Genomic DNA, 24,984 nt, shown 5'->3' with positions numbered 1-24,984 from the left:
CTAGCCTGAAGCAATAAACTATTTCTAAACTACCTGGCTTGTTAGCAGCAAGGCTTGCTCAGCTCTGCTCCCATGGACTGCCTTGTTTCATCTTCCAAATCCTGAGATGTGCACATTGAAAGGATCCCATGTCCCTAGCTTGCTGCATGTGGAAATTATATTACCAGCAACTACACTCATCAGCACAGAGCAATTAAAAGACCAGGTTAAATAACAACTAGTCTTTGTATCCAAGCCCAGAGCATGTGCTGAATAAATTTGTGCTTGTGGTCTACATGGTTGGTCAGGAGTTGTGGCCCCTTCCCGCCCCTTGGCTGTGGCAGCAGCAGGGATATGGTCAGGAGCTGGGACTGGGACTGGGAGGCTGCAGCTCACCCTGTCCCAGGAGGATACAGGCATGAGTCCAAGTCACAACTTCATAGTTCTTCATTATTCTGCAAATAATCTCCCTGATACACAGGTGTATGACATCTGTTTGCAAATTTGTTTGAATTTGCATCCAAATATTTTATATTAATAAGTCACTGCCTAATAAGAGATTTAAAAAATGGAAAAAGCATGAAATGAAGAATGTGGGAGCTTATCCCATGAGCACCTTCACTTATCAAAATAATTAAAGATCACAGCTACCTTTTATATTAATTTATTAGAAAAAAGATACAGTTTAATGTGCAAATATATACACCAAACATCACAATGAAACATGAGGAAGGCGAGCCCCTTCCCTCTAGCAACGACTTGCCCCTTCATAACAGAGATGACTTTAATGTTTCCCCACAGATTTACAAATACAAAAAAATGTATAATGCTTCATTTGCACAAGACAAAAGTTTATTTTTATTTGAAAACAAACAATATCCTGGCTTTGACATGGCAAAAGTCTGCTATTTTGGTGGCTTTTATTTTTTTTTTAAACCTGAGCAAGTTTCATGGAACAGGGGGACAAAGGGAAGGCATTGCCCTGTGCTTCGCTCTCATCACAGCATCTGATGGTCTTTGAATTACTAAACCTCTGAATCACTGCAAGTGAATGCAGCTCCAAAATCTACATCCAGGATGTAGTTAGTTAGCTACCATTGGCGAAGTGAGCTGGCTGAGAACACCTTGCTCCAGTAACATGGCTGTTGGCATTTCTCAGGTTAAGTGTTCATTGCTGCCAGTAAGGAAATCAATGCTGACTCCTGTCATAAAGGAGTTATAAATGTAAAATGCAGTTTGGTCCAAAAAGCAAATGAGTTGTGGACCTGCTATGCCTTGCTTAAATGTGTGGTCATTGAAGGAGGGCAGAGTAAGGCCATATTAAACACATCAGTGGGGGGAACCAGCTGATGGCCCCAACAACAACCACAGGACTCAAACCATCAGTTTTCCCCATCATCCTACAGCCAAGCTTCATCCAGCTCCACAGGGTGACATTTCCAATTGAACTAAAACTATTCTGCTCATTTAGTGCTTCTCCCCATTTTTAACAAGAGGCCCCAGCAGTGCTGGAGAAGGCACTACAAGACCTGGGCTGGGCAATGCCAGTTCCCTCAGCAGACAAGAGTTTGCTAAGAGACCTCTGGCCATCCCATGCTCATTTAGGTGCAGAGCCTCTCTCTGCATCAGCTCTTGTTACACTTTTGAAAAAAATACATGCAAGTAACAGACCCACGGCAAAAAGAGGACACCATCAGGGGTGTGCCTGGCCGGTCCCAGAGCTGGTACTAACCAAGGGCTCTGGCCTGGGCTATCTTTTCAGACATGACACCATCAAAAGCTGACTCAGTTTTCAGGTTTTCTTTCCTCTTTGGCCAAGGAATTAGGGTTTAAGAACAGAATTAACTAAACAGTGACTCCTTTTTGCTCTGTAACACCCCTCCTCTCCCGTCAGTTGGCCCTACAGGTACTGGCCCACAAGTTTGTCAGTTGTGGCTGCTGCAGCTCCCTTCACACCCAAATCCTTAGTGGTGGGGTGGCCACAGCAGATTTGGCCTTTGCCATCCTCCCACCATCCTCCTCCACTTTACCATCTTTGAAGCATAGTGGAATTTGACCAAAACAAAAGAAAAGAGCAGCCTTTGGGGAGAACTGCTCTGCTTTAAAATTTTTTTCCCGGTATTTTTTTAATTGCTCCTGTTTCATGTGTTGTACTTGCACAAGACTGCATGTCATGGGCCCTGGAGCAGCGGCTAAAAACAGGCCTTACATGAAAAATTGGAATAAACCCTCAAACTTAGCTCTTAGTTAAAAGTGAAAGTTAGAAACCAGTGAGCAGCATTTGATCAAGATAAGAGTGTTGTGGGGGCAAGCAGGGGACACGGGAAGTTGAAAGGGGCCATCCTGATCTAAGGACAGTCCCTGCCAAACTATATGCTTATGTCCTTTTAGGGGAGTAAAAATCCCGAGAGAGCTCTTTCTTCTCTAAACTTCTGAATGATCTGTTAGCCAGGTTTGTTGAAATTTAAATATTTTTACAATAAACTAGAATAACAAGCGAGTCAGTTGTCTCCAATAACTTGGTGTTTTTCCACTTCAGAAGATTTTCTGACAGCATGAAAAGAAACACTCCAGTCAAACACGAGCTGATCTGTATGTGATTCTGATCCGCATCAGAGGCTGCCCTGCCATCACTCCACAATCCGGGATCTGCGGTAGCAGAACAGAACAGAACTTCACCCACCCTTTGTGGAGGTTGTCTGTCCCTAATTTAAAACACCTCTTAGCTGGTCTTTTAACCCTTTCAGTACATCAGTGCACACCAAGAGCTTTCAGCGACACGTGTTATTTGCACACTTGGAAAGAAAGGCAATTCTTTAGAGCAGAAAGGCAAAGGTCTCAGTACCTGTGGGCCTTCCATGCTTCCCTCTCTCTCACACCTCTGTGCAGGTGCAGATCTCCACTGCCTCTCCCCAGACACCCTGCCCCTGTCACAATACCACTCCCAGGACATGGGTGCTCACAGCTCTACTAAATCAGTTAGACGACAACACAGCTGGGTTTAAACAAACTAAATTTCACAACAGACAGACAAGATATATATGGAAAAGTTGTTATTATTTTCAAAATTTTTATGAACATCAACTTTCATTTGAGAGCTTTGGTGGGGGGGGGAGGAGCAGAGTGGGAGGGAACAGCAGGTCAGCTATCTGCAGGAGTAACCCCAGTTTTCCAAGCAGCTCTAGTCTGGGACACTTGGTGCCCGCAGGCCTGGGTGCCCAGTTTGCCCCAGTCACTGAAGGCGCTGGTGAACCTTGTTCTTGCAGAGTAACCTAGTGAGAGCCTGGTCACCACAGATCCCCAGGGGCTGGGCTACAGAAGCAGTGAGACTTGCAAGCCCTTCAGCTCTCTTGAGGTAGGAGGAAAACTGTGTTTCTGTTGGCTACACTGCCTCTCCCGCAGGATGTGCGACTCGGCCTCCCAGAGTGCCCGAATGGCTGCAGCAGAGGGGGTGTAGGAAGGAAGCTGAGTAGGAGCCTTGAAATGCCAGTGGTTTCTGCAAAGATGTTTCTGTGACCTCTGTTCGGTAGATCAGCAGTTTTGGGATGTCAGGTTACAGCAATGCAACGTGGTAACAACAGGCACATGAAGGGAGGCCAGCGAGTTGGCACTGTCAGAGAAGAAATCTTTCGTAAGGGTCCTGTCTGCCTGTCCATGTTGACAGGATCAGACCTCTTATGGCTACTGGGACTTACCTACAGGAGCAAAGCCTGTGAGACCAAATCCAGTGTGGGTCACTTGGCATCACTTCCTACTTCCATGAGTCAAGTAGCTGTGTGCCACTGTGAAATAAAGACTGCAGCCAAGCGTTTAAAGTTAAATATCTTATAAACTATACACATATGTCATCCTGAGATAGTGCCTGTAACAAGTCCCAAGGTAGATAAGCTTCCTGAGCCCAGAGGTCCTCACGCTGCGTGAGCGCATTGTTGTCCTGTTTTGGCAGGCTCCTGGCCTCTCTCGGAGCATGCTGCACTTCCTAATGCTCTTTTTTTTTTTGGGGGTGGGTCTAGTAAAACAATCAGATTGACGACTGCTACCAGCAATTCCAATGGCATTTCTTCTGCCGCTCAGATGAAAGCATTCTTGATCCTTTGCCAGTTCTCTCAAGGCTTGCAGAAACAGGCTCACAGCTTCCCTTTCTATTTTTTGGCCAGCCAAGAGCTGTGTGGCTGCAGCCTCCTGCTAGAAGAGCAGCTGTGCTGTGCCGAAGACACTTCTCATGACAGGGGAGAAAACATCAGTAGGAATCAGACAGAAAAGCGACAAGTATGAGCCACAATGGAGGGAAGAAGCTTAATACAATGCCCGTCATCCAGAGGGTCAAAGACCATGCGTTCCAGTCGCATGGGTACATAGTCCTGTTCCGAATTCTGACAGCATCAGCTCACAGTCAGACCTTTTAAACTCAGGAGAAAAATATTTTTCAAAATTCTCTTTGCTTAAGCACTATATATTCAAAAAGTTCTTTTTATTGTTTCAGTATTTTAGCCCTTAGTTGATTAGTCACCAAAACCTGTCAGATGCCCGCTGCCATAAAAGCACTCCGAGCACCTCCAGCATTTGTAGGAATATCAAAAAATAGCTTTAGCAACTAGGAATTATGCAACAGAAGGAGAAGGCAGGACGAACTAGATTAATGCAAGTTGTAGTGGATTTGTTAACGTTAAGTGTATGACTCGTTGCAGAATCATGCCAGAAAATGGTACCATGTAGCTTACTGGTAAGGGCAGTAAAAAGGCTAATGCATTACTTGAGTCATCAGTGAACCACTCGCTCACTCAACATACTATTTCCAGCTGAAATCAAAAGTTTCCAGTAAAAATGCCTCTACACACTGTAAGCATCTTACAACTCCCTCTTCCTTTGAGCTCTACAGTGATAGCTGCTTCATTAACATCGTGGTTCCAGTGCAAAAAACCCCCTCCAGATCCCAGACCTTCTTCCTTTACACTTTTGATTGTCTTTCATCTGTCCATTCCTGCTTAGTGTTCTGTAAAGCTTGAGTCTTCTGTTCATCTACCTGGACATAGTCCACTCTCTGTTCCTCAGACAGAAAAGGTTTCTGTGGGACAGAGAGGAAAAAACCAATGTATTAATTTTCAGGTTGAAAAGGGGTGCTAGTGAAACTTAGCTTGATTTTCTGTTTTCCCTTTCCCTCATTCCTTGATTGCTTCACTTCACCTTGAAGCTCACAGTGACATCAGCTGACAAAAGCATTGCTCTGCAGCCTGCTTTAGCTATAATTGTCCATCTGTCACCCTGTCACTCAGCCCAGCAAAGCAAGCGAGTGAAACGTGCTGTGCTGGCTATTTCCATGCAGATAATCATTCTCTCCTCATCTGAGTGATCCTGCTGCAGGGATAACCTAACTGATTTTAGATACAGGGAGGGTTTAAATGAGAAAGCTTAAGAGTCTTTTGCATCTGGGAGTATTGGCTGATGGGGAAAATGATACACAGGACATAATGACAACAGTTCATTGCTTTGCAGTGGGACCTACCCACCCCCTGGGCAGGTTAGAAGTTCTTTGGAACAACGAATGTATTTTCTCAGCATTGCAAAGGAAATTGAAATGGTTTTGGTGATGCAAGAATAAAAATGCACATTTTGCCAGGTTATAAGAGATGGTACTGTTTTACCCCATGAATTTATCATGGGCTGCAAACTTGTTACTGCAAAGAGATTTTGGGGAAAACTAGCAGGAAAGGCTTTGTGGAGACTTTATGAGAATGAAGGAGCATGCAGAGATCCTGCAAGCATCAACCAGCTTGCCCACAAGCCCTCATGGCTGTACATCCCAGTGCAGTCCTGTGCCCTGTGCCAAGCTCGTGTTAATGACATCACCAAGAGTCACACGAAGGACACCTTGTCAGCACCCTAAACATGCTTTTATTATATTAATCTTGAGCCTGGCACAAATACAGTCAGCTGGAAACACGACTGGCTTCATCCTGGCACTTTGGGCACCTAGCAGAATGCAACCCTGGGTCCCCATTTCCTCCCAGCAGACAAAAAGACAGGAGGCTGTGGGGTTTTTCAGATGACTCGTACCTTCTGCACAGGGGATGGGGAAGCAGAGTTAAAATCCAGTGCTAAGTAATCAAGGTTAGATTTCCTTGTCCATGGAAAAGCACCACTGTATGGAGATGTGGCCTGTCTGTGTTCCTGTCAGGAAAGAAGAGAAACTTTTAATGCTCTTAATACATGATCCTAGAAGGAAACAGGATCACAACTGTGAGCTGGGAGATTTGCCTGGCAGAATGTGAGTGAGAACAGTCAGGACTCACATAATTTTCTATGCCAAAGGTGCCTTTGGTTACTAACCACAGCATAACACTGATAATTGTGCGATGGCATAAAGAAACTGTGAGAGCCTTTTTCTCCTGGTAATTCTGGCAAAACAAACAAAACAGGCTGATTTACACTAAATTTTATCAAGAAGGACTTGTGCCCAGCTTCTCAATCCAAGCCCTTGGAAGGCTCAGATTTGCAGGGTCTCCTTGTAAACATCATCATTTAATGAATTTGAAGAAATTGTGAAAATTCTGCTCAAATCTAGAAACTGAAAATTAATCTCATAAAATCACAGATAACCACAAACATATGACAGGCTTTTCTTGACTAGAAAAATCAAATGGGGAATGGTTACAACTGGAACTGCCCTCTTGAACAGATTTCAGTCTGGCAGAGATGTGGGTTAAAATCTGAAACTATGGTTCATGGAGACTGTGGTCAGTTTTGCAAAATATTTTTATAGTTATTGGTATTGGGCTTTGGCTATGGAGCCAGATCTGTAGACATTGGCTCAGATGAATGGATTTGAGATCCATTTCCACCTAAAATTCAAAGAAAAACAAGATTCTGGTCTTTTGCAAGATATGGCTAAAGAGTAAACGAAGAAAAGGAAGCCACAAAGCCAGATGTTCTTCTTTCATGGGATGGGAAGTGGGGTTAGTGCCACCAGCCAAAGCAGAAGCAATAAGAGGCTTTAATGGGAGTTCTGTTTCTGCACAATATTTGGTGTGTTTCTTTAGGAAGTGCACTAACGGCTTTCTGTTATTTCCTAGGAGATTTTGCAAGGCACACTTTAGAAGGTGAAAAGATTTAATTTTCCTTTGTCTTAATGAGTTCTCATGTAAATATGGCTGATCCCTGTGATCTCTTGGAACTGCTCAGCAACATTCGTGGGCGAACAGCTGAGTTCTGCAGAGCAGGAAAAGGGCTTCCCTTATCTCTCTGTAAATTGGTCCCAGTGTCTGTGGTTTAAAACCATTTCATCATTTGCAAAAAAAGAAAAACCAAACCAGAAGGCAAAGGACAAACCTCCTCAACGTTTTTTCTTAGAAAACAAACTTCTGCATTCTCCATCAATGTGACAGAGCAGAATAAAGCAAAGGATGGCTGTGTGAAAATGAAGATTACCATATGAATGTAACTTTCTTCCTCTTCTCCGGAAACTGAATTGGCAAATATTCTTGCTGAATTAATACCGTCTCTTTCTGGTGAGATAAAGCTCATTCGATTGCTATGAAGAAAAACACAGGAGAGGTTAAGGAAGCATCTTACAGATGCACTGAAATGAAGCCAAAGCCTGACACAGTCCATATGGTGAATAAACTCACACTAAGGCTGCAGCCTTTATGGAGAGGATGTCCAAAGCCACTCCTTAGTTCTAGAAACAGTGTGCTGTATCGGTGAGTGATTTTTTTTACTTTTTTCTCTGGGATTTATGAAAGTTTGCTATCTGCTGTGACAGAAGGTGTAAGACATTGAAGCAATTCTCCATCAAGGGGCACAGAGATATCTATCTATCATTCATTTGGGTAATAATGGAGGCAGTTACTTGGCTGTGCAGGTATCCACATTTTGGAGACTGATGTGAATTAATCAGCTACTGGAGGTACATGCAAACAAACTTGTCTGGCTTTGCACACAGTGTCAACACAGGCCACCCGTGCTGTGGAGATGGCTAGCTCAGCCCTTGCACAAGGAAATCTCTCCCATGAACACAACTCTCAGAGGTGCATGGTGACTCAATTACCACAGGTGAGCACAACGGGCTTGGTTAATAGGAAATTAGATGGCCTTTCTGTGCAGCAAGAACAGCATAATTCCTTGCACTGTATTAGTTCGGGCATAACTTCTTTTTTATTTTTGTTAGTGTAAAACATGCAAACTCACCCCAAGCTCGTTATCCTTCAGGACTCTGCACTCTGTCAGCACTGATTAACCTCAGTGCTCTGGCAGGGGTGCTTGGGAGGCTTTCCCCAACAGGCAGTGCCAAAGGGCTTAAGCAGCCTTGGACTGGGGATGCGAGAGAGGGCTCTGCAACTGAGAAACTTTCCACCTTGTGTCTCTTTTGCCCTTCACATGACATCCTCAAGTGGGGGAGTGGAAATGCCCTGTCTGGCACTCATGCCAGCAAAACCTCACATTTTCTGGAGTGCCTGGGATGTAGAGAGGAGGTTGATGGGAATTTCTGGCTTTTGCATGCACACTTCAGCACAGCTGCCTTTCTTTTTGTGCCAAGACTCCCCCAGCCAGCAGGCTGCAGTCCTCCCCTGCTCACAAGTCCCCTGAAGATGAGTATTCTGCTGCCCTTGGAGCCCAACAGTATCATCTCTTCACACTACCTGGGCTTTGGGATCAAAAGCATTTGTTTTACCAACAACTAATCTCTAGTGACAAAAGGTCACACCAATAGTTCAAGTCTGGATTGCTGTGTGGCAGAGCAGAATTCTACACCCAGTCTACAATTCAGGCAGATCTTTATCTGATCTGGTTCTCCTTTGCTATATTAATTTTCAGGTGCAAAAATGGCTCTATCATAGTTTAGGCATGCCAAGCTTTTAGCCATCAGAGCAGCCACACCAGAGTGCAGACCAGCTCCAGGCTGTTCAAAAGGAACCTTCAAAACATGATGCTGAATTCTCTGGAGCTGCCCATTGTGAAAGGGAGCCCTGCTTTTTAGAGACAGCAAAAGCCTGGGGGGGCGGTACTGAAACGAGCCCTGGGGAATTTGTGTTTGTGGACTTTGGCAGGAAACTTTCTTGTGGGGTGGGATAAGTAATTTTTAACTCTATTCCACACTAATGCTCAGAAGATTGGAATGGCAGGTTTCTTGTTGACTTACTAAGGCACAGTCCACATCCTGGTCACGGCAGCATGCTCCCGGATTGTGGAGAGGTTCCTCAAGTCCAGAGGAGGTGGTCGTGCTGTAAGTAAATACAAAAGGAACTATGTTTTCAGTGAAAAGTACAGACAGTTTAGAAAAATGCAGTTTTATATTAACAGAAAGAAACTAGCAGAGTATTTCACAGAACATAACCAAGTCAGAAATCAGTAACAAATGACCTCTTTGGTCAGTGCTGGAAAGCAAAGTCCCCCAACCACCCTAAAATAACAGAATAAATATAGTGGGCATAAAGATGCCCACAAGATCCATACGCTTGCCCCAAATATGCTCTGCATATGCTGCCTTGGAGAGGCTGTTCAGCCTACAGGTTGTAACAGGTTTTGGTTTCTGTTCTAAACAAAAAGGTCCTATACATGGGGATCAGGATCATTCCTGTCACCAGTCAAGGTACACGTGCCCAGCATTCTCAAAACCCTTTAAGAAAGGATATGAGTTTGCTTTTCTTCATGGCAATGGGTCTAAATGTCTGTCCCCACTTTACAGTAGCACTGCCTGAACCAATTTCTGAGTAACTCTGGCTCTGCAACCCTAAGAGCTTTACTATAGGCTAGGTTTAGGCAATTTCTCCACTTCAAAGCTGAATTTTGTCCCCAGTATATTCTCTAGAAGTGCCACCTAGATTTCGGACATGCCACGAAAACCAGGAGTGGAAAATTACCATCAGCAAAAGCATCTGCAGAAAATTCCTAATTAAACTAAGACAGCTGTACCTACCCCACAGAGGTTTAACCAACAGCCCACACATCAAGTTTGACTACTTGAGTGTTTGGATGTCCCATTCCTGGCAGGCCAGAGAGCTGGTGAGACAGGAGCACATGTACTTCAGAGTGGCCAGGATTTAGTCTGCTGTCTCTCCCAGGCGATGTCCCTTTGCAGTCCCAGTGGGAAGCCGGGCACTGTGCTTATGCAGCCACCTGGGCTTTGACTGCAAAAGCAGCCATGGAAGCTCTCCCTCTGCTCACAAACCACCCTGCAGGCACATCCCAGGCTACAGTGCTCTAAGTCACTCACGCAGCATTTCAGCCCATCCTCTAGAGGGGGAATTCCTTTAAGACATGCCAAGGACACTGTCACAGGAGGTCACCCGTGTCCCCACCGTCAGGACCCCCCGGCTTTGCACTTTAGGTCTGCGCTTACACTTCCTGCGAGGCTTGAGGTCTCGGTTCACTGGAGGGGGCTCCACGTCCGAGGGAAGCTCAGGCAACGGGCTGGTGAGTTTTTCAGTGCTGACGACAGGGAAGGTGAAGGTGGCTGAGGCAGGGCTCATGGGGATGTAGCCGTCGGGGGAGCAGTCGGAGCCGGGCGCGGAGGGAGAGGTGCTGGGGCGCATGGGCACGTAGCTGTCCTCCGAGCTGTCCGCGGCCGGCGAGCACAGCGGCGAGAACCGGCACGGCTGCACGGGCACGGGGGAGAAAGAGAAACAGGGCCATTAATGCACAGGCAGCCCCCTCCAGGCCGGCAGCTGCTGTGAGCTGGGAACACGCCTGAGCCGAGCCCAGGCCGGGACTGTGCTGACGGGGCCTTTCAGAGAGGCGCAAGATGGAGCGACAAGAGACAAACGCAAGAGTTCAGATGAACGCTCCAGCTCTGGAGCAGTCCACTCTGAGCTTCGCAGGTCACTGCTGGAAACTGGAACCAAACTTATTGGTGACTTTATTGGTTAAATCCTCCAACTTCAGCGAGGCTGCACTTGCCCCTCACAGCAGTAATTCCGACCTATAAAATGAGGGAGGATCCTTAATACAAAAAAAAAAGTCTGAAAGGAGAACATCTGATGAAGGAGATTTTGGCAAATGTGGAAGCCGAGAGAGCAGACACAGACCTACAGCTCACTTCTGATCACTGAGAATTAGCATTAGAAAATAATTTAATCCAGGTTAGTGCTGAGAGGGAGTGATTACAATCCTTGGAAGCTTTCAAAAGGGAGAAAAATATAAGTAGCCCAACACCAGCAAGGATCTCCCACATGAGACAGTATGCAGCACCAGGCAGAAGACTGGCTATGTGATATGAGATGGTGCTGCATGGAACTGTGTCTGTCAAAGGCTGAGGCAGGAAGCTGTGGACTGATAGAGCCCTCAATCACAGGCACTTTGAGACCAGACTCTGCTTTCCTGTGTCCTAAAGAAGAGAGATCCCTCAGGACCATGAAGTGATAGGCTTCTTTAGACCCCTTTTTCAAGGGATAAGCCATTTGTTCTGGTGCTCTTGGTCAATGGTTTAATTCTTGAGGCCAGCAGTAACCTTTTCCGTAACAGACCCAGCTTCATCTACTTTAAAAACAGGATGCTCAGTATTGAGGCCTCTCCCTCCTTCTTCTCTCAAAGGCTGCCTGAGGCCACAAAGCAGCTGTCCAGAAGCTGCCCAAAGCCAGGCACTTTTCCCATTTTTTTAATTCTTCTGCTGAACAGAGGAGAGGAATGATTGAATATCAGCATGTGAAATTATTCACTCTGAAGTTTATGTGCCAGTGTTTCAAATCTGTGCAAGCAGAGTACTTACCAAATTCAAGCTAAGCCTCTTATCTCGACTTCTTAAGGAACTGCCTTCCATGTCTGCTGCAAGGAAAAAAAAGTGATTAAAAATGGGATAAGGCAGTGCAACCTTACAGAGATAATTCCGGAGTAAAACATATGCCTCTAAAATAATTAGAGTTTTATAAAGATTCCATAACTCCTAAATGAGGAAATCCAATGACACTTAAGACCAGATCCAACTCAGTAGCATTTCAAGAGTGATTACATCTATTTTAAGTATGATGAAACCAAGGAACCTGTTCATGTATAATCCAGCTGTAATTTATGCTTCCTATACCACAAGCAGTTGGGGAGAAAGACTGGTGTGGGAGCAAGCAAACAAAAATTTAAATGCATCTCCTGCTCTAGTCGTTCTCTGTTTTCCCATCTGTCAAATTGGGGAAATTATATGAAAAGGGGCTATTATAGAGAATATTATTTCATTATTTCTTGAAAGTTTATTTAGGAGCTTTTTAAGGTGCCAGGGAAGCAATTGTTATTGTACAGTAAACGGTGCGTGGGGGAACTTAATGGTAGGAGAAAAATTCTTTGCTTTGTCTTCCAGAAGTGCTGATGTGGTGCAAGTGGCTCAAGGTGATGGGAAATGAACAGCCAGAGACACAATCACCAGTCTCTACATCTCCTTGTGCCGGTGGGCCTTTGTCTTGGTGTAGGTCAATTTTATTTTCCCAGCAAAAGCCAAAAAAACCCCCAAATCCAGCATTCAGCGCATAGAAGATCAGCTGTGGGAGATGCTTACAACCACCATCCTTTTCTGAAAAGGGATTTTCTGTGCAGAAAATGGCTTTTCTATGGGAATGCCTTAATCCCTGCAACCATGCTAATCCATTCCCCACTCCTATGGTGGAGATGTCAGTACTGCAGCTGGGGGCATTTTTGGTGATACCAGCAAAAAAGGCCAAACAAGAACAAAACAATTCTGTTAGTGCAGATACATGTTCAGATAGACACAGTCACTGTCCTGGGACAGCTACATTCATTTATTGTTTTGGCAAAAAGACATTGAGGCACCAGGCTGTGGCAGATGCCAGGATACAGGTGCCTTACAGCTCATCCTCCTTCCCAGCACTTCCACCAGCATACGCTGTCTTTGCCCTGGGCTAATTACATCTGTGCACCTTTTGGAGGTTGGCAGGGCAAAAAATTAAGTTAATAACTTGAATGAATTCACTGGGAAAGCTGCCGAGGAACTGCTGCTTTCTCCCTGTTTCTTTTTACTGATCTTTCTTGTTAAACACATTTTAATTCAGAGTTTAACCCTTCAAATCGTTTCAGCTGCACTTAGGGTAAGAAAAAGTGGCAGCACTTATTAATTCATTGCTGCCCCCATCAGGCAGAGACAATCCTGCAGCACAGCAGCATAACATGACATTTGGCCACTTAATCCTCTTAGAAATGTTTTGGTGTAAATTGGGTTGGAGGAACATGAACCAGCTGTGTTGGAAAAGAACATGTGCAGAAGCAAGAGCAGCACCTTTCAGGGAGGAACCAAATGTAGCTGATAATTAAGAATAGCAATTCCAACCAAATGGGTGTTTCTCCAGAAACCTTCCAAGAATTGTCTGTACACTGATAAACAGGCTGAGCAGAGATCTCCTTGCTTTAGCTTCTGAGCTTTAAGAGCAAGATCTAACAGCCCCACACACTGTCTGGCCATTCAAACTGCAGGAGTCTAAAGGATGCTTGTTCTGAAAAACTTACATTCTTTCCCTCATCAAAAATGAAGGTTTTCACATCACTACAATATACCTGATGATTTCCACCCAGGTATTCTAGCTGCCTCCCTCTGTTCTGTGGCTCCATGTAATAAAGCTTTCTCATACTGCATATGCTAGTTTTTGACACCATGACATTCTGGGTTTTGACTGCTACTCTTGTTTGTGATGATGGGGTTTCAGGAGTGAGTGGAAAAGCCAGCTCAGCTCAGAGCAGAGTTTGCTTTGCAGCCTCGCCTTGCTCTGTAGCAGCAGGTTTTCAGACTGCCCTGACTGAAGTGCAAGGACAGAGTGGGATTTGTTCAAGGACACGCAGAGTCCCTGGTTCAACTGGGATTACATCCCATCCCCAGCGTCTCCCTTACTTCCTGGTCTTTAAGCTGTGAAAAGACACGCAGGTCTCATAGAACAGACTGGGTGTAGCAAAGCAGCACAGCTCCAGAGGCATTTCCCACATGCAAGCCCACACTTCGACCTGTATAAACAGAGTTTGGCATTACCCAGTTCAGTGCCTGACTTCTCATTTTGGTTTTTCTACTGCTTTCTCTTCGGAGGAGGGAGGGGGAAAAGTAGCAAGGCATGTGGCACCCTGAAGGGATCAGAGCCGAATTGCTGCCCATGTGTACACATACTGAAAGGCTTCTACAGAGCAGGAGCTGAACCTGAGGAGCAGGCCTGAATCCTGCTTGCTAATTCATTTGAAAGCAGCGTTTTGTGTTACTTTGGGTGGTGTGTGATTTCACAGAGGACAGAGAGGCACAACTGGAAGTCAAAACCACTCTGTGCGTGTGGGCAGCTCCATCCCTCACATTGGTGCTGCTTTGCTGGCTCTTGGAAGTGCACTCACCTTTCCAGTTCCTCATGTTGTCTAAGCTGGATAAGGAAATCCTCCTGGGCACCAGAGTGACCTGAGCTCGGCAGATCCCTGCGTGTCCGTTCTGGAGGGCCCCGCCGCCCACCTCGTCCCCCCTCCTGTCGGAGAAGTGGGTGGGCTTGGGCGGCCGCGGCGGGGGCGTGTTGGACAGCACATCCAGCTGCGTTACACCGTAGGGCAGCGCCTTCTGGCTCTTGTCAATCTGAAACGTTGGTGTCAGCGGCGTCCCCAGCAGTGGAGAAGAGGAGGAAAAATCACTGGATGGCCCGCTAATGTCTATGTTCCTGGACACAATGCTGGGATTTGCCAATGGGGCTCCGTCCTGGTGCACAGTGCCAGCAATAGTCGGCTGTACAAGGTACAAGGAGGGCTGGGATTGCAAGGAGTCAACAAAAACATCGTCTGATGATGTTTGCTCCAGAGATCTGTCTGAATTTGACCAGCTGTCACACCTGCAAAGAGACAGAGGTCAGAACCTGAGCTTTCCTTTTCTCTCAGCTGCAAGAACAGAGCAAACAAAAAACCCAACCCCACAGTTTGCCACAAGATCTGTCTCTTCCCTCTGAGCTGCACTGGAGGCTGGGGCACTTTGTGGAGCACCTTGGGCAACAGCAGGTGTCTGGAAGGAGGCTGTGTGTGAGATCCTCAGCCAGCCACCCATCCACCCACCCTGGAAAGGGACAGGACCAACATATGAAGCTCAACCACTAATCTGTGCTATGAAAAGCACCCTGTAAATTGGATTAGTCTGGTGGTCCCCTCTTGTGCTTGGGAGCCAGCCCTGAGTGGCAGGGCTCCTGGGACTCTGTGCCCCAGTTTCACCCCTGGACAGGCAGAGGGTGGCTCCAGCCCGACACATCTGGCAGACCCCAGACTCACCTGTTGTGGCTGAGCTTGCCCGACTCGCAGTTGGAGAGGAAGAGGTAGTCGGGGAGGAAGACTGACTCGGACTCGCTGGGGGTCTCCTCGGCGGCAGCGTCGGCAGCAGCGTGGTCCACTGAGAAGGAGGGGTCGGCGATGCGGGAGGTGTGGGTGGAGGTGGCCGGTGAGGGCTGTGGGGACGAGGTCGTGTGAGACAGGCTCTCCACAGAACCTGCAATGGACACGGATGGCCCGGCTGAGGGACAGCTCTGACTTGCCCTGGCCCTCTGCCCATCCTGGCTGTCACCACCTTGCTTTTGCACCAGGGATGTTTTACCCCAGAGCGGCAGTGAGTCAAGGCAAACACTGGTTCTGGGGAGAGGGGAGCCTGATTTTGCTCCCCCTGCCCCGGCTGTCAAAGTCCTCCAGGCTGCAGGAAGTGCAGACCCCCTTGGTCTGGGGTCCCTCTCTCCTGCAGGGACGAGGCATCCCTCCTGTAGCCAGCGATGAAGAACAGACTCTGCCAAAGAAAGAGCTGAGGCACAGCAGCCTGTTCTATCAAGTTTTTTTTAGTATCTAATGCAAATAATTAATTATTCATCTCCAACACTTCAAATTAATGGTGACAAGGAAAGGGATTGATTTCTTCCCACTTTCTAGATCTCGGTGGACAAAACTGAGCTTTCCAGCTTGTGGAGTAGCCAGACAAGCCCTGAACTTGTCTGCAAGCTCTTTATGCCTCTCTCGGCTCGGCGTCAAGCCACAAGGGCTGTGGTGTGGCCGTTGCTGGAGGCTTCTTGGCTGTGCTGAGAAAAGTGACACTACTTTTCTGGAGGCCACAAGGCACAGGGGAGCCTGTGCCCAGTGACACCTTCTCTGGGCATAACACTCCAATGTCCCCAGCACAGAGTGGGATGGCAGGATGGCAGTGGGACAGGAGCGAGTCTGGGCTGCAGGCAGTGGGGCTGGCCCAGAGCTGGCTGCCTGCTCACACCACCAAGGCCACCCTTCAGTGGCAGCGTGTGGCCAAGACACTCAGACCCATCTGGCCTGAGCACTGCCTGGCAGCAGAGAAGTCTGGTTCTGTTCCTCTCCCAACCTCTGTCTCTGCTAGAGAGCTGGGCAGAAGGGAAGAAGGAGTGATGGCTGAGCCACACAGAGTCTAGCTAAACAAAGCTTTTGGGGCATTTCAACTCAAAAAATCAAGGGCAAGTCAGACCTCCCACAATGAGCATCTGTGGAGTGGGAGGGGTGTCTTTACAGAGCAGCTCCCCAAAAGCATCTGCTCCTGGCAGCAAGCTCAAACAGTGCCACCAAGAGTCCTCAGTTAGAGAAAGTGATTTTTCTAATGAAGTTTCAGGTTGCTGCATGGCAGTTCCCTCACCAGAGCTGTGTGGGGATGGAGCAGCATTCACTGGGTGCTTGACACCTGCAGGGCTTGGCAGTGGGTGCCCATCTCTATGGCTCAGACACTGCTTGAGTCAAAGCTGCAAAACCCTTCTTCAAAATGAAAAACCCCACAGCAAAAACAAACATAAGAAATCAGTGATTGCTGATAAAACTACACTGAGAATTAACATGCCTTCGAAGTGTAGCAAGATGGCAGATTTCTCTAATGCTGATATCCAGAACTTGATGGAAATGATGGGACCCAGCCCCTGACCAGCTGCATGCATCCTGTGGCCCAGATCATCTTCATCACTGTGTGATAAGGTCCTGAGACCCTCCAGCAGCTCCAATCTAGCCCCAACCTCAAAAGAGCCACAAGCCTTGGCACTGTACCAGGTTGCTGTAGTCACTTCTCAGCCCTGGAAGGTGCTGGGTGTACATACAAGCAGACCAGGAGGGATGGACAGGGCTGCCAAGACTTGAGTGGTTAGACAGCACCATCACTAAGCACAAACAAAACCCCCTCAGGCACATGGTGCAGTTCTCGGGGCCATCCTGTACAGGACCAGGAGCTTGGCTCAATGGTCCTTGCAAGTCCCTTCCAATTGAGGACAGTCTTTGATTCTACTGACCCACGGTCCCCCGCTAGCCACAGCAGGCTTCACCCCTCATCTTTCTGATGGCAGTCAGAAGAAGAATAAACCAGCTGATCTTCCCTCCCTGCACTATCCTACACCTCATCCCTTTGAACTTGGGAGGGAGCTGCCTCTTTTCTTCCTGTCTACCAGCATTGACTCCCTGCTGCTTCTTTCCATTAGCTTCGGAGGTCTGGGTGGTGGTGGGCCTCAGGTCAGCAAAACATAAGAACGTGCTTAAATTCAAGTTTAAGCAATGGATTTGCTTTAATTTTGAGCAGGTGCTTATAGCAGCAGGGTTTCAGCAGTAAGCATCTGGAAGGAATGGCTTTTACAGGGTTTCACATTTGCAAAGCAGAGCTGAGGGCTGCAGCCTTTCCAGCTGAAAAATAACTTTTGTTCATCATGCTGGCTCAGACAGTAACTCTGCTTTCAAATCTTGGACTCTCAGAGCTGTCTTGCAGGCTGACAATGATCAAATATACACTGGACTAACTCCCTAGGGATCTCAGAAAAGCATGTTCACTTCACCATCTGACTACGTTAAAAAAACCCCCAACAAACCAACAACTAAAACTGCCACAATGCATAAGAAAGAAATTAATGACATTCTGGGTTATTAACACAGAGAACGAACAGGCCTGAACTCCATCTGGTACTCACAGGGTTTAGCCATGGATTATCCCATCAGGAAAGGCTGTGAGCTGTAGACCACATGGCAATGGTTGTGAGCAGGAGGGAGGGATGGGGACAGCACAGACCTGCCCTTTTCTAACCTTCAGGGGCTCAGGGACCTGCAGCCAGCTCCTCACAGACTGTCCCTGTCCCTGCCAGCTCTGGCGGTAACCGAATCGCGTGCATTAAAACTGTACCACGACAGCAGCTGGGCAGAATAAATTATGCATGGCTACTTTCAACAGTGAGAACGCAGAGAATAGGCTTGGTGCCTGCCATCCCTTTTGCCAGAGAGACAGCAGGAGGCTTCAGCTGCCAAAATAACTGCTTTGGTGGCTACTAACCCAAAACATTTCTGCCCTGCAGTTGTGGGGAAGGTCACCACAGAGGCTGCACACCATCTTCCACAGTGACTTCTCCCATTAATGGAAGGGCCATTGCTTGGAGAAACAGAGGGCTTTTCCCTCCTGCTACAGACCCCAGCCCCCTCCCCAAGAATTGTTCTGGTGCAACAGCAGTGCAGGGACACGGTGGAATAGGGGTGTTCTGCTCACATCAGTCACCTCCAAGGGTGCACTGACATACCAAGGAGGTAGAAATAATACTAGTAAGGCTTCCTAATCACACTGGTTAAACAACCTTCCCACTAGATTCTCCAATGAAAAGCTGTTACGTTGCATTGTACATAGGATAAACTGTGCCCCTGATGTCCCACAGTCACTTCATTTCATCCCCTCCCCTGCCCCAGACACTTGGGCCAAGCATCCTCTCAATCCCCTGCATGGCCATGGGTCCTGGGGGGCTGGGGAATGATGGCTCTGTTGGGAGATTTCACCAAAGATGGAAGCAGGACTTTGCATAGATATGGTAGGAAAACCAGGAGCAAGGCCTCTTCCTCTCTCCTCCAGCTGACTCCCTGAAGGTGCCAGCTCCCCTGTCATTTCCAGCGCAGCCAGCAGCAGTTTCTTGTGGCAGCAGTGTGAGTGCTGCTGGCAAGCCCTTCCCGACAGCCGTCCTCCCAGGTGCTTCCTGACATCTGCCTGGAACTGCCATGTCATCTCTGCCTCTCAGCTGTCCCCTCTCTTGTTGACTACAGAGCTGTGCTCACAGGAGCCACGGCTTTCGTAACTTCACTCCGCATCTGGCTGCCAACACCTCTGGCGTGGGGACCTGGCTGTTCATCCAGCTTTGCTGCTGGAAGGGACTAACTGGGAACAACAGGACAGTGATTAAAGTTGAGTCACTGTGTACACCTGTGTGTGCACTTTGGGCATTAAGCAGAGAAAGCAGCAGACTGTGTTTTGGTCTCAGAGTCAAAGTAAATTTTCAGTGATGCACAGATTAAGAGTGATATGACTCATATCAGGGACTAGTATTTTTTTAAAACAGTAGCATTCAAGTTAAAAAAGAATGTGGCATTTAATAGGGCTTTTCTCTTCTAATGTTAATTTTTAAGGGTAATTTATTTAAACCTACAGGCTCTTGGAGGATTTAGGAGATCCTGAAAAGCTGAAGCACTTAGCAACTCTTTGAAATGTGATGTGCAACTTGTGGAGCTTGCAGATTTAAATCAGAGGATCTGGATGTGCTTGACAGCCTGACCTGGATACACCCCAGACCTGAGCTCACCAGCAGGAGCTGCAGGATAAACAGAAGCTCTTAGGAGCTATTTGGCATTAGAGACACAGTAAATGCATGTCTGGAGGCTTAGCTCACGCCATCGTTGATGGGGGCTGCAAGTTCAGGTGCCAGACTTCGTACTGAACCAAGGCAAATGCTCTGCTCTGCTGAACTTCTTGGGGGGTAATATCCACCTTGGAAAGTGTCCGCTTTCCCAACTGGTGCTGCAAGAGCTGTCATTTCTCATCCATCAGAGCCTACGCTGGCAATCTTTGCTGGGAGAGAAACACCAGTGTGTAATACTCTTGGGTATTGTCCATGTGCAAGTCTTAAAAGCAATAGTTCACTGCACCAGCAAAACAGGACAGGCATTTCCCAGTATAAATGCACCCATCCTGGGACAGCCATTGTCTTAGCTCCTCTGGCACAGATCACATCCCCCGTGAACATCCTCACACAGTGCCAGGAGAAGGGTGCCTGCACATTTGAGAGACAAAAATGATTTTTCTCTTTTCTGTATTGCATGGAAGGGTTTACCTTAATTTCAGAGGAACTGGTAAAAGTATATCTAAAATAATCCTGCACCAGAAATAAAAATTCAAGAGCAATAACCCAGTGTCAACAACACTAGGAACTAGAACAGTAGGGAGGTGGTTACTGAATATCCCTAATTCCATCCAAGCTCCAAAGGGCGGTAGACTCCAACCCCTACCAGCCCTACTTTGAAATTTGTATTCATGGGCAGCTTGTACTGACACATAAAAATCTGTCAGCAAGTTTTCATGGTTTTTCTGAAGTGAATGGGAGAAGAACAGACATCACATTTGTAACAGGACCACTGCAGTGTTCTTCCCACTCCCATTTCCCTCAGAAGACACTACTCAAAAGAAGGCTAAGCAATGCCAGGAACCATGATAGAATGAAATAAAACTTTCCCATAGCCTTTTGTTTCCTATCAAGTTGCTAGGTAATGGTGTGGCCATGCAGCACTTGCAGACACCAGCAGCTCTCTGAGTGCAGCAGCACAAAGACCCTGGAAGGATAAACTGCCTGGCCACACTACATATCCCCAGACATATTACTGCCCTAGGGCTCGTGTCCCTCCATGGCCACCCTCTTCCACTCTTGCACTGCCTTTTATCACATTGAAAGGCTTCGTTCTGACTCACTTCCTCTGAAACTCTCAAATTGCTGCTGTATCTGCCCCTTGGAATTGTCAAGGGAAGGACAGATTGCTGTTATCTGAGCCTGATTGTCTCATTTAAAAGGTAAGTTAATGATGGTACAGGTCCTGACTTTAATTACTGGCTACATCCATCTTGCAGTGGTTAATTCTTGGCAGCTTTTCAAGAAATTCACTCTGCTGAGTATATACAGGTGTAGGGCCTGGCAAAAGAGCTACCTTTATGCTTCACTGGCAGGACCATCTCTTAAGTCTAGACACACACTTCTAACACTTTCCTATCCTCTGCCTTTTCTTTATTTTCTCTTATTAACAGACTAAGGCAGCTTAGTGTTTCTGTCATTGATTTATGTACATGCATATACACCCAGGTCTGTGCACATTCCACATCCAGCAGAGCCTGAGAAAATGGGAGTTTTGCAGGATGCTTTCCTGGAACAGGTGTCTTACATTAAGCCAAACTAAATAAATACAGGACATGTAATGAAATAAATGGCCCCAGAAGATAACACTCAGTCAGCTTTTCACATAAACAGCACCTTTTCTTATTAAGGACCTGCTGTTTGCTCTAGCAGGAGTTGCTTCATCAAAGTGAGACCAAGCAGTCAGTGAGTATTTCCACCCTGCAGCAGTGAGGTCCCTGAGAACTTTCAGGTCAGGGTTTAGCAGCCTCTCAGTGCTGTGTGGAGCTGTGGGAATGACACTCCACTTCCACCTGCCCAGCCCAGTCTGACAGCAAGGCCCATGCCTCCTGCACCCCTGGGAATTCTCCCAGCCTCCAAGAAGAGTGTGATCCTACCTGTGCCATCTTCTAGGTGTCCAAAGTTACAGATCTGGCTGATATTGTGCACCCAGATCTGCATCTCCTCCTCGGTCTTGGCTACCAGGTAGAAGGTGCGGTAGGTGGTTCTCACGATGAAGACAAAGTTGTTCTGAAATTCCTTCTTGATGAAGTTGGGCCCCGAGTGCTTCAGCACTTCACATTCATTGAGGTCGATGATGCGGATGGGCTTTTTGGAGTGGTTGTTCCTGTAGTATTCCAGCACGTCCGGGTTCCCGCTCATGCGGCCCCTGCGCAGCACGAACCAGCGCTTCCGCCAGGCCTGCAAGGGCACAGACAGGGCCTTAGTGCCAGACACGTGCCCCAGCACCCAGCCCACACACAAGCACCAGGGTCTGAAAAACCCCTCAGCTCGTTGAATCCAGTTGTCAAGCCAGCACTGCCAAGTCCATCACTAAACCATGTCCCCTAACACCACATCTGCACGTTTTCTTAAGAATTCCAGGGATAGTGACTTCACCAGTTTGCTGGGCAGCCTGTTCCAATGCTTGACCACCCTTTCAGTGAAGAAATTTTTCCTAATGTCCAAACTAAACCTCCCCTGAAACAACCTGAGGCCATTTCCTCTTCTCCTCTCCCTCATTACCTAGGAGAAGAGCCCGACCCCCACCTGGCCACAACCTCATCTTAGGTAGTTCTGGAGTAATAAGGTCCTCCCTCATCCCCTCTTCTGTAGGTTGAACAACCTGAGTTCCTTCAGCTGCTCCTCACAGGACTTGTGCTCCATGCTTATTTTCTTTCAGGTTTTAGAGCTGTTTTGATAAGCTGGCCAAATTGTGATTTTTATTTGGTACACTTACTATCAAGCTTGCATTTGAGATAGGAAAACAGGCAGAGGGTTGTTCCTTGGAGGTCAAGATGAGCAAGATTCTCCCTTCCCCTCACCCTGCCAACATGATGCAATCAAAATGATCCAATAGGTCACCACCTCATCCATAGAGGAGAGAACACATTTTTCTTTGTAAAATGAAAATACCGAGAACTGTGCATACGTGGAAACAAGTGCCTTTTGCCCAGCAAAGCCCAGGGCTCTAGATACCCTGTGCAGCTTCCCTCCTATGGTTTTCAGTGCTATTACAAAGCTTTTAATGAACTGCCAATTACTTCTGAAAGCCCAAAACAAAGCCTAAGGGAGTTGTAGTGCTAAAAATTAAACAGAAAACTTCAGCACCTTACAAAAGGACAATTATTTACACAGGCATTGTCAACCTAAAACAAACCTGGCAACCACTGATGTTTTTTGACCCTTGTGACTGAAGGTATGGGTCCCATACAGGCTTAAATGAAGTCCTGGCAGATGCAGCATCACTCTATAAAACTATATGCCTGTTCCCAGGAACAAAATAATATACTTTCCCTTTTTTCTTCTGCAGCTGTTTTTGTTCATCAACAGTATAAGCACCTCTGTGTTGATTATAGCTGTCACCAATACACCTACTCTGAGGGCCAGAAAAAATCAATCCTGATCTCTGTCCCACAGAAAAAAGGCCAAAATAAGACATTAGGACCTTTGCCCCTGCCGAACTCCATAAAAGCTGTTGGATACGTCGTGCCCAAACCAGCCAGGCCAGGGAGCAGCCAAAAGTAAGGCTGCAGCTGCCTCAGCTCTGATGGAAACCTGGGAAAGGTGCAGGGGCTCACGTGCTGCCCAGGGACCTCCAACAACTGCACAAACACCAGCTGCTTTACCTGCCTCCATCTGAGTTAAAAGTTTGCTGAAAGAAACATCCAAACAACCACTACCACAACCTTCCTACCTGGATCTTACCCAAGAACTGTTTGCAAAAGGACTTTGTCACAGTGATGTAAATCCAGGTGGTAGCTTGTGTTTGAGTTAAAAATCACATTTCTTTTGCAAAGAGTGGATCTGTCAGTTTAAAGACAGGCAACCATTCAATCTTAAGACAAAATAACTGAGTTCAGACTGCTTACAGTAAGACGTAAGAGGCCTTACTGGCACAGTTTAAGATAATCCAGGCACTACAGGTTTTGCTGATGCCGAGTTCCCACAGGCATGGTGATAGCAAAAATGAGCAACAAAAAAATATCAACAATCATTAAGTCAGGAAAAAGCATTTCTTTTTGTACTCCAAATTATTTTTTTCTTACAGTGCAGCCAGTTTTCAGTGTCTGTCAATATTCACCCAAAAATTTATCTAAGAAGTAAGTCTGTTCAGCCTGTCAGCACCTCAATCTGTTTTGAAAGCAAATGATTCTTCAGAGACCAGAGAATGAAATATCCCAGAAAAAGCTCTTGCAAGGCTGAGCAAGCCTGTGTACAACAGGTGCTTACAGACTAGGGCATCACATCAGGAATAAACAGGAAGCAGAGATGAGGTACAAAGTATATTGCACAAAGAAAATTAAGTCTTGCCACCATTGATCTATTGAAGTTTGAAAGCGATTTGATCTCTGTCGGAAGTAACTAGAGATAACAGGTTACTGATGTATCTTAGACAACTCTAATCTTGTGGATGCCAGGGAAAAAGAGAAACATACACAGGAAACAGAAACAAAAGAAAAATGTTTAATGGAGAAGAAAATTTCTGGACTAGCCAGATACAACACTGGAACATGGGCCAGCAGGTACCTCATGCACAGTACTGAAAAGAGCCCAAATCCCTATCACCTGCAATCCAAATCCTGCACAGACTCAAGGCACCCCCCACCGATGGATCAGGGCAGAAAGTCTCACTTCCTAACACACTCCCACCCCTAAACAACCAAAGAGAAATGCTTCAGTTGTGAGAGAAACTAGAGCTACTCCTTTGCCTCCCAGAAAAACAGGCTGCTAAAGCAACAAGCAGAAAAACCCAAACAACAAAACCACCCCCTGACAAAGCTACCAGCCCTGCAGCTTAAATACACCTGGCTCCTGCTGATGGAAATTGGATAGAAATCACCTGCATCTGAGCAAGCTGAGGAGGGAGGGGATGGGATAGGCAACTGTCTCCCCTAGCTGGCAGCTGGGGAAAAGTGGGAGGTCAGGGCTACCTGCTGGTGGCTGCTACAACATCCTGAGGCAGCACAGCTCAGTACCTGATCCTGTTTCCAAGCGTTTTGATTTTCATGATTCTGAAGAAGTGTGTGGGTTGTGTATAGCACAACCTGGGCAGCTGGTGAGATAAAGGAGAAAACTGCTGCTGTGCTATGTGGAAAAGCCTGTGGTGCCTCCGTTAGGAGGCAAAGGCTGGCTGTGGTGTGTGTGAGGGGCTGTGGCTCTGCTGGTTTGGGTCTAACCCTGAGAAGCTGCCTGCTGACCTGTTTCCCTGTAAATACACAATTTGATCATTGGGCTGTTGCTGTGTGACTGGAGAGGGAGAGGTGCCCAGTCAGAGTGGCTCATGATGGGAGAGGAGAGCAGGGCTGAGTCTTTGAGAGAAAACACCGGCTATCACAGCTGAGCAGCCGTGAGAACAGGGCTGAAGGGAAACAATGCCAGATAGCTGCCCAAATCTGCACTGCCCTTGGGAAGG

At 46.9% G+C, this 24,984-nt stretch overlaps 1 protein-coding gene across 3 annotated transcripts in view; it reads right to left on the bottom strand.

Moving 5' to 3' along the window:
* Positions 1–627: 627 nt before the first annotated feature.
* The window catches only part of GAB3 (GRB2 associated binding protein 3), a 66,483-nt gene continuing 42,126 nt past the window's right edge, over positions 628–24,984 (bottom strand). Inside the window, exons 2-11 of one of the 3 annotated variants that reach the window (XR_006016169.1) lie at positions 21,467–21,770; positions 15,184–15,397; positions 14,278–14,756; positions 11,681–11,736; positions 10,316–10,571; positions 9,116–9,197; positions 7,405–7,507; positions 6,034–6,147; positions 3,675–5,044; positions 628–3,589 (exon numbers count right to left, since the gene is read on the bottom strand). Coding sequence is in view for 2 of the 3 variants with exons in the window: in XM_042028610.1 (XP_041884544.1) it covers positions 4,928–5,044; positions 6,034–6,147; positions 7,405–7,507; positions 9,116–9,197; positions 10,316–10,571; positions 11,681–11,736; positions 14,278–14,756; positions 15,184–15,397; positions 21,467–21,770 (1,725 nt within the window). In the remaining variant the exon portion in view is untranslated. Of the gene's footprint in view, positions 5,045–6,033; positions 6,148–7,404; positions 7,508–9,115; positions 9,198–10,315; positions 10,572–11,680; positions 11,737–14,277; positions 14,757–15,183; positions 15,398–21,466; positions 21,771–24,984 lie in introns of all 3 variants that reach the window. The other 2 variants (XM_042028610.1, XM_042028621.1) reach the window with 2 other exon arrangements.

This window comes from Corvus kubaryi, unplaced genomic scaffold (assembly GCF_017639235.1).
Source record: "Corvus kubaryi isolate FWS band 111438036 unplaced genomic scaffold, C.kubaryi_AGA036_p1.0 130, whole genome shotgun sequence".
Lineage (NCBI taxonomy): Eukaryota > Metazoa > Chordata > Aves > Passeriformes > Corvidae > Corvus > Corvus kubaryi.
This window is presented reverse-complemented; position numbering and strand designations above follow the sequence as displayed.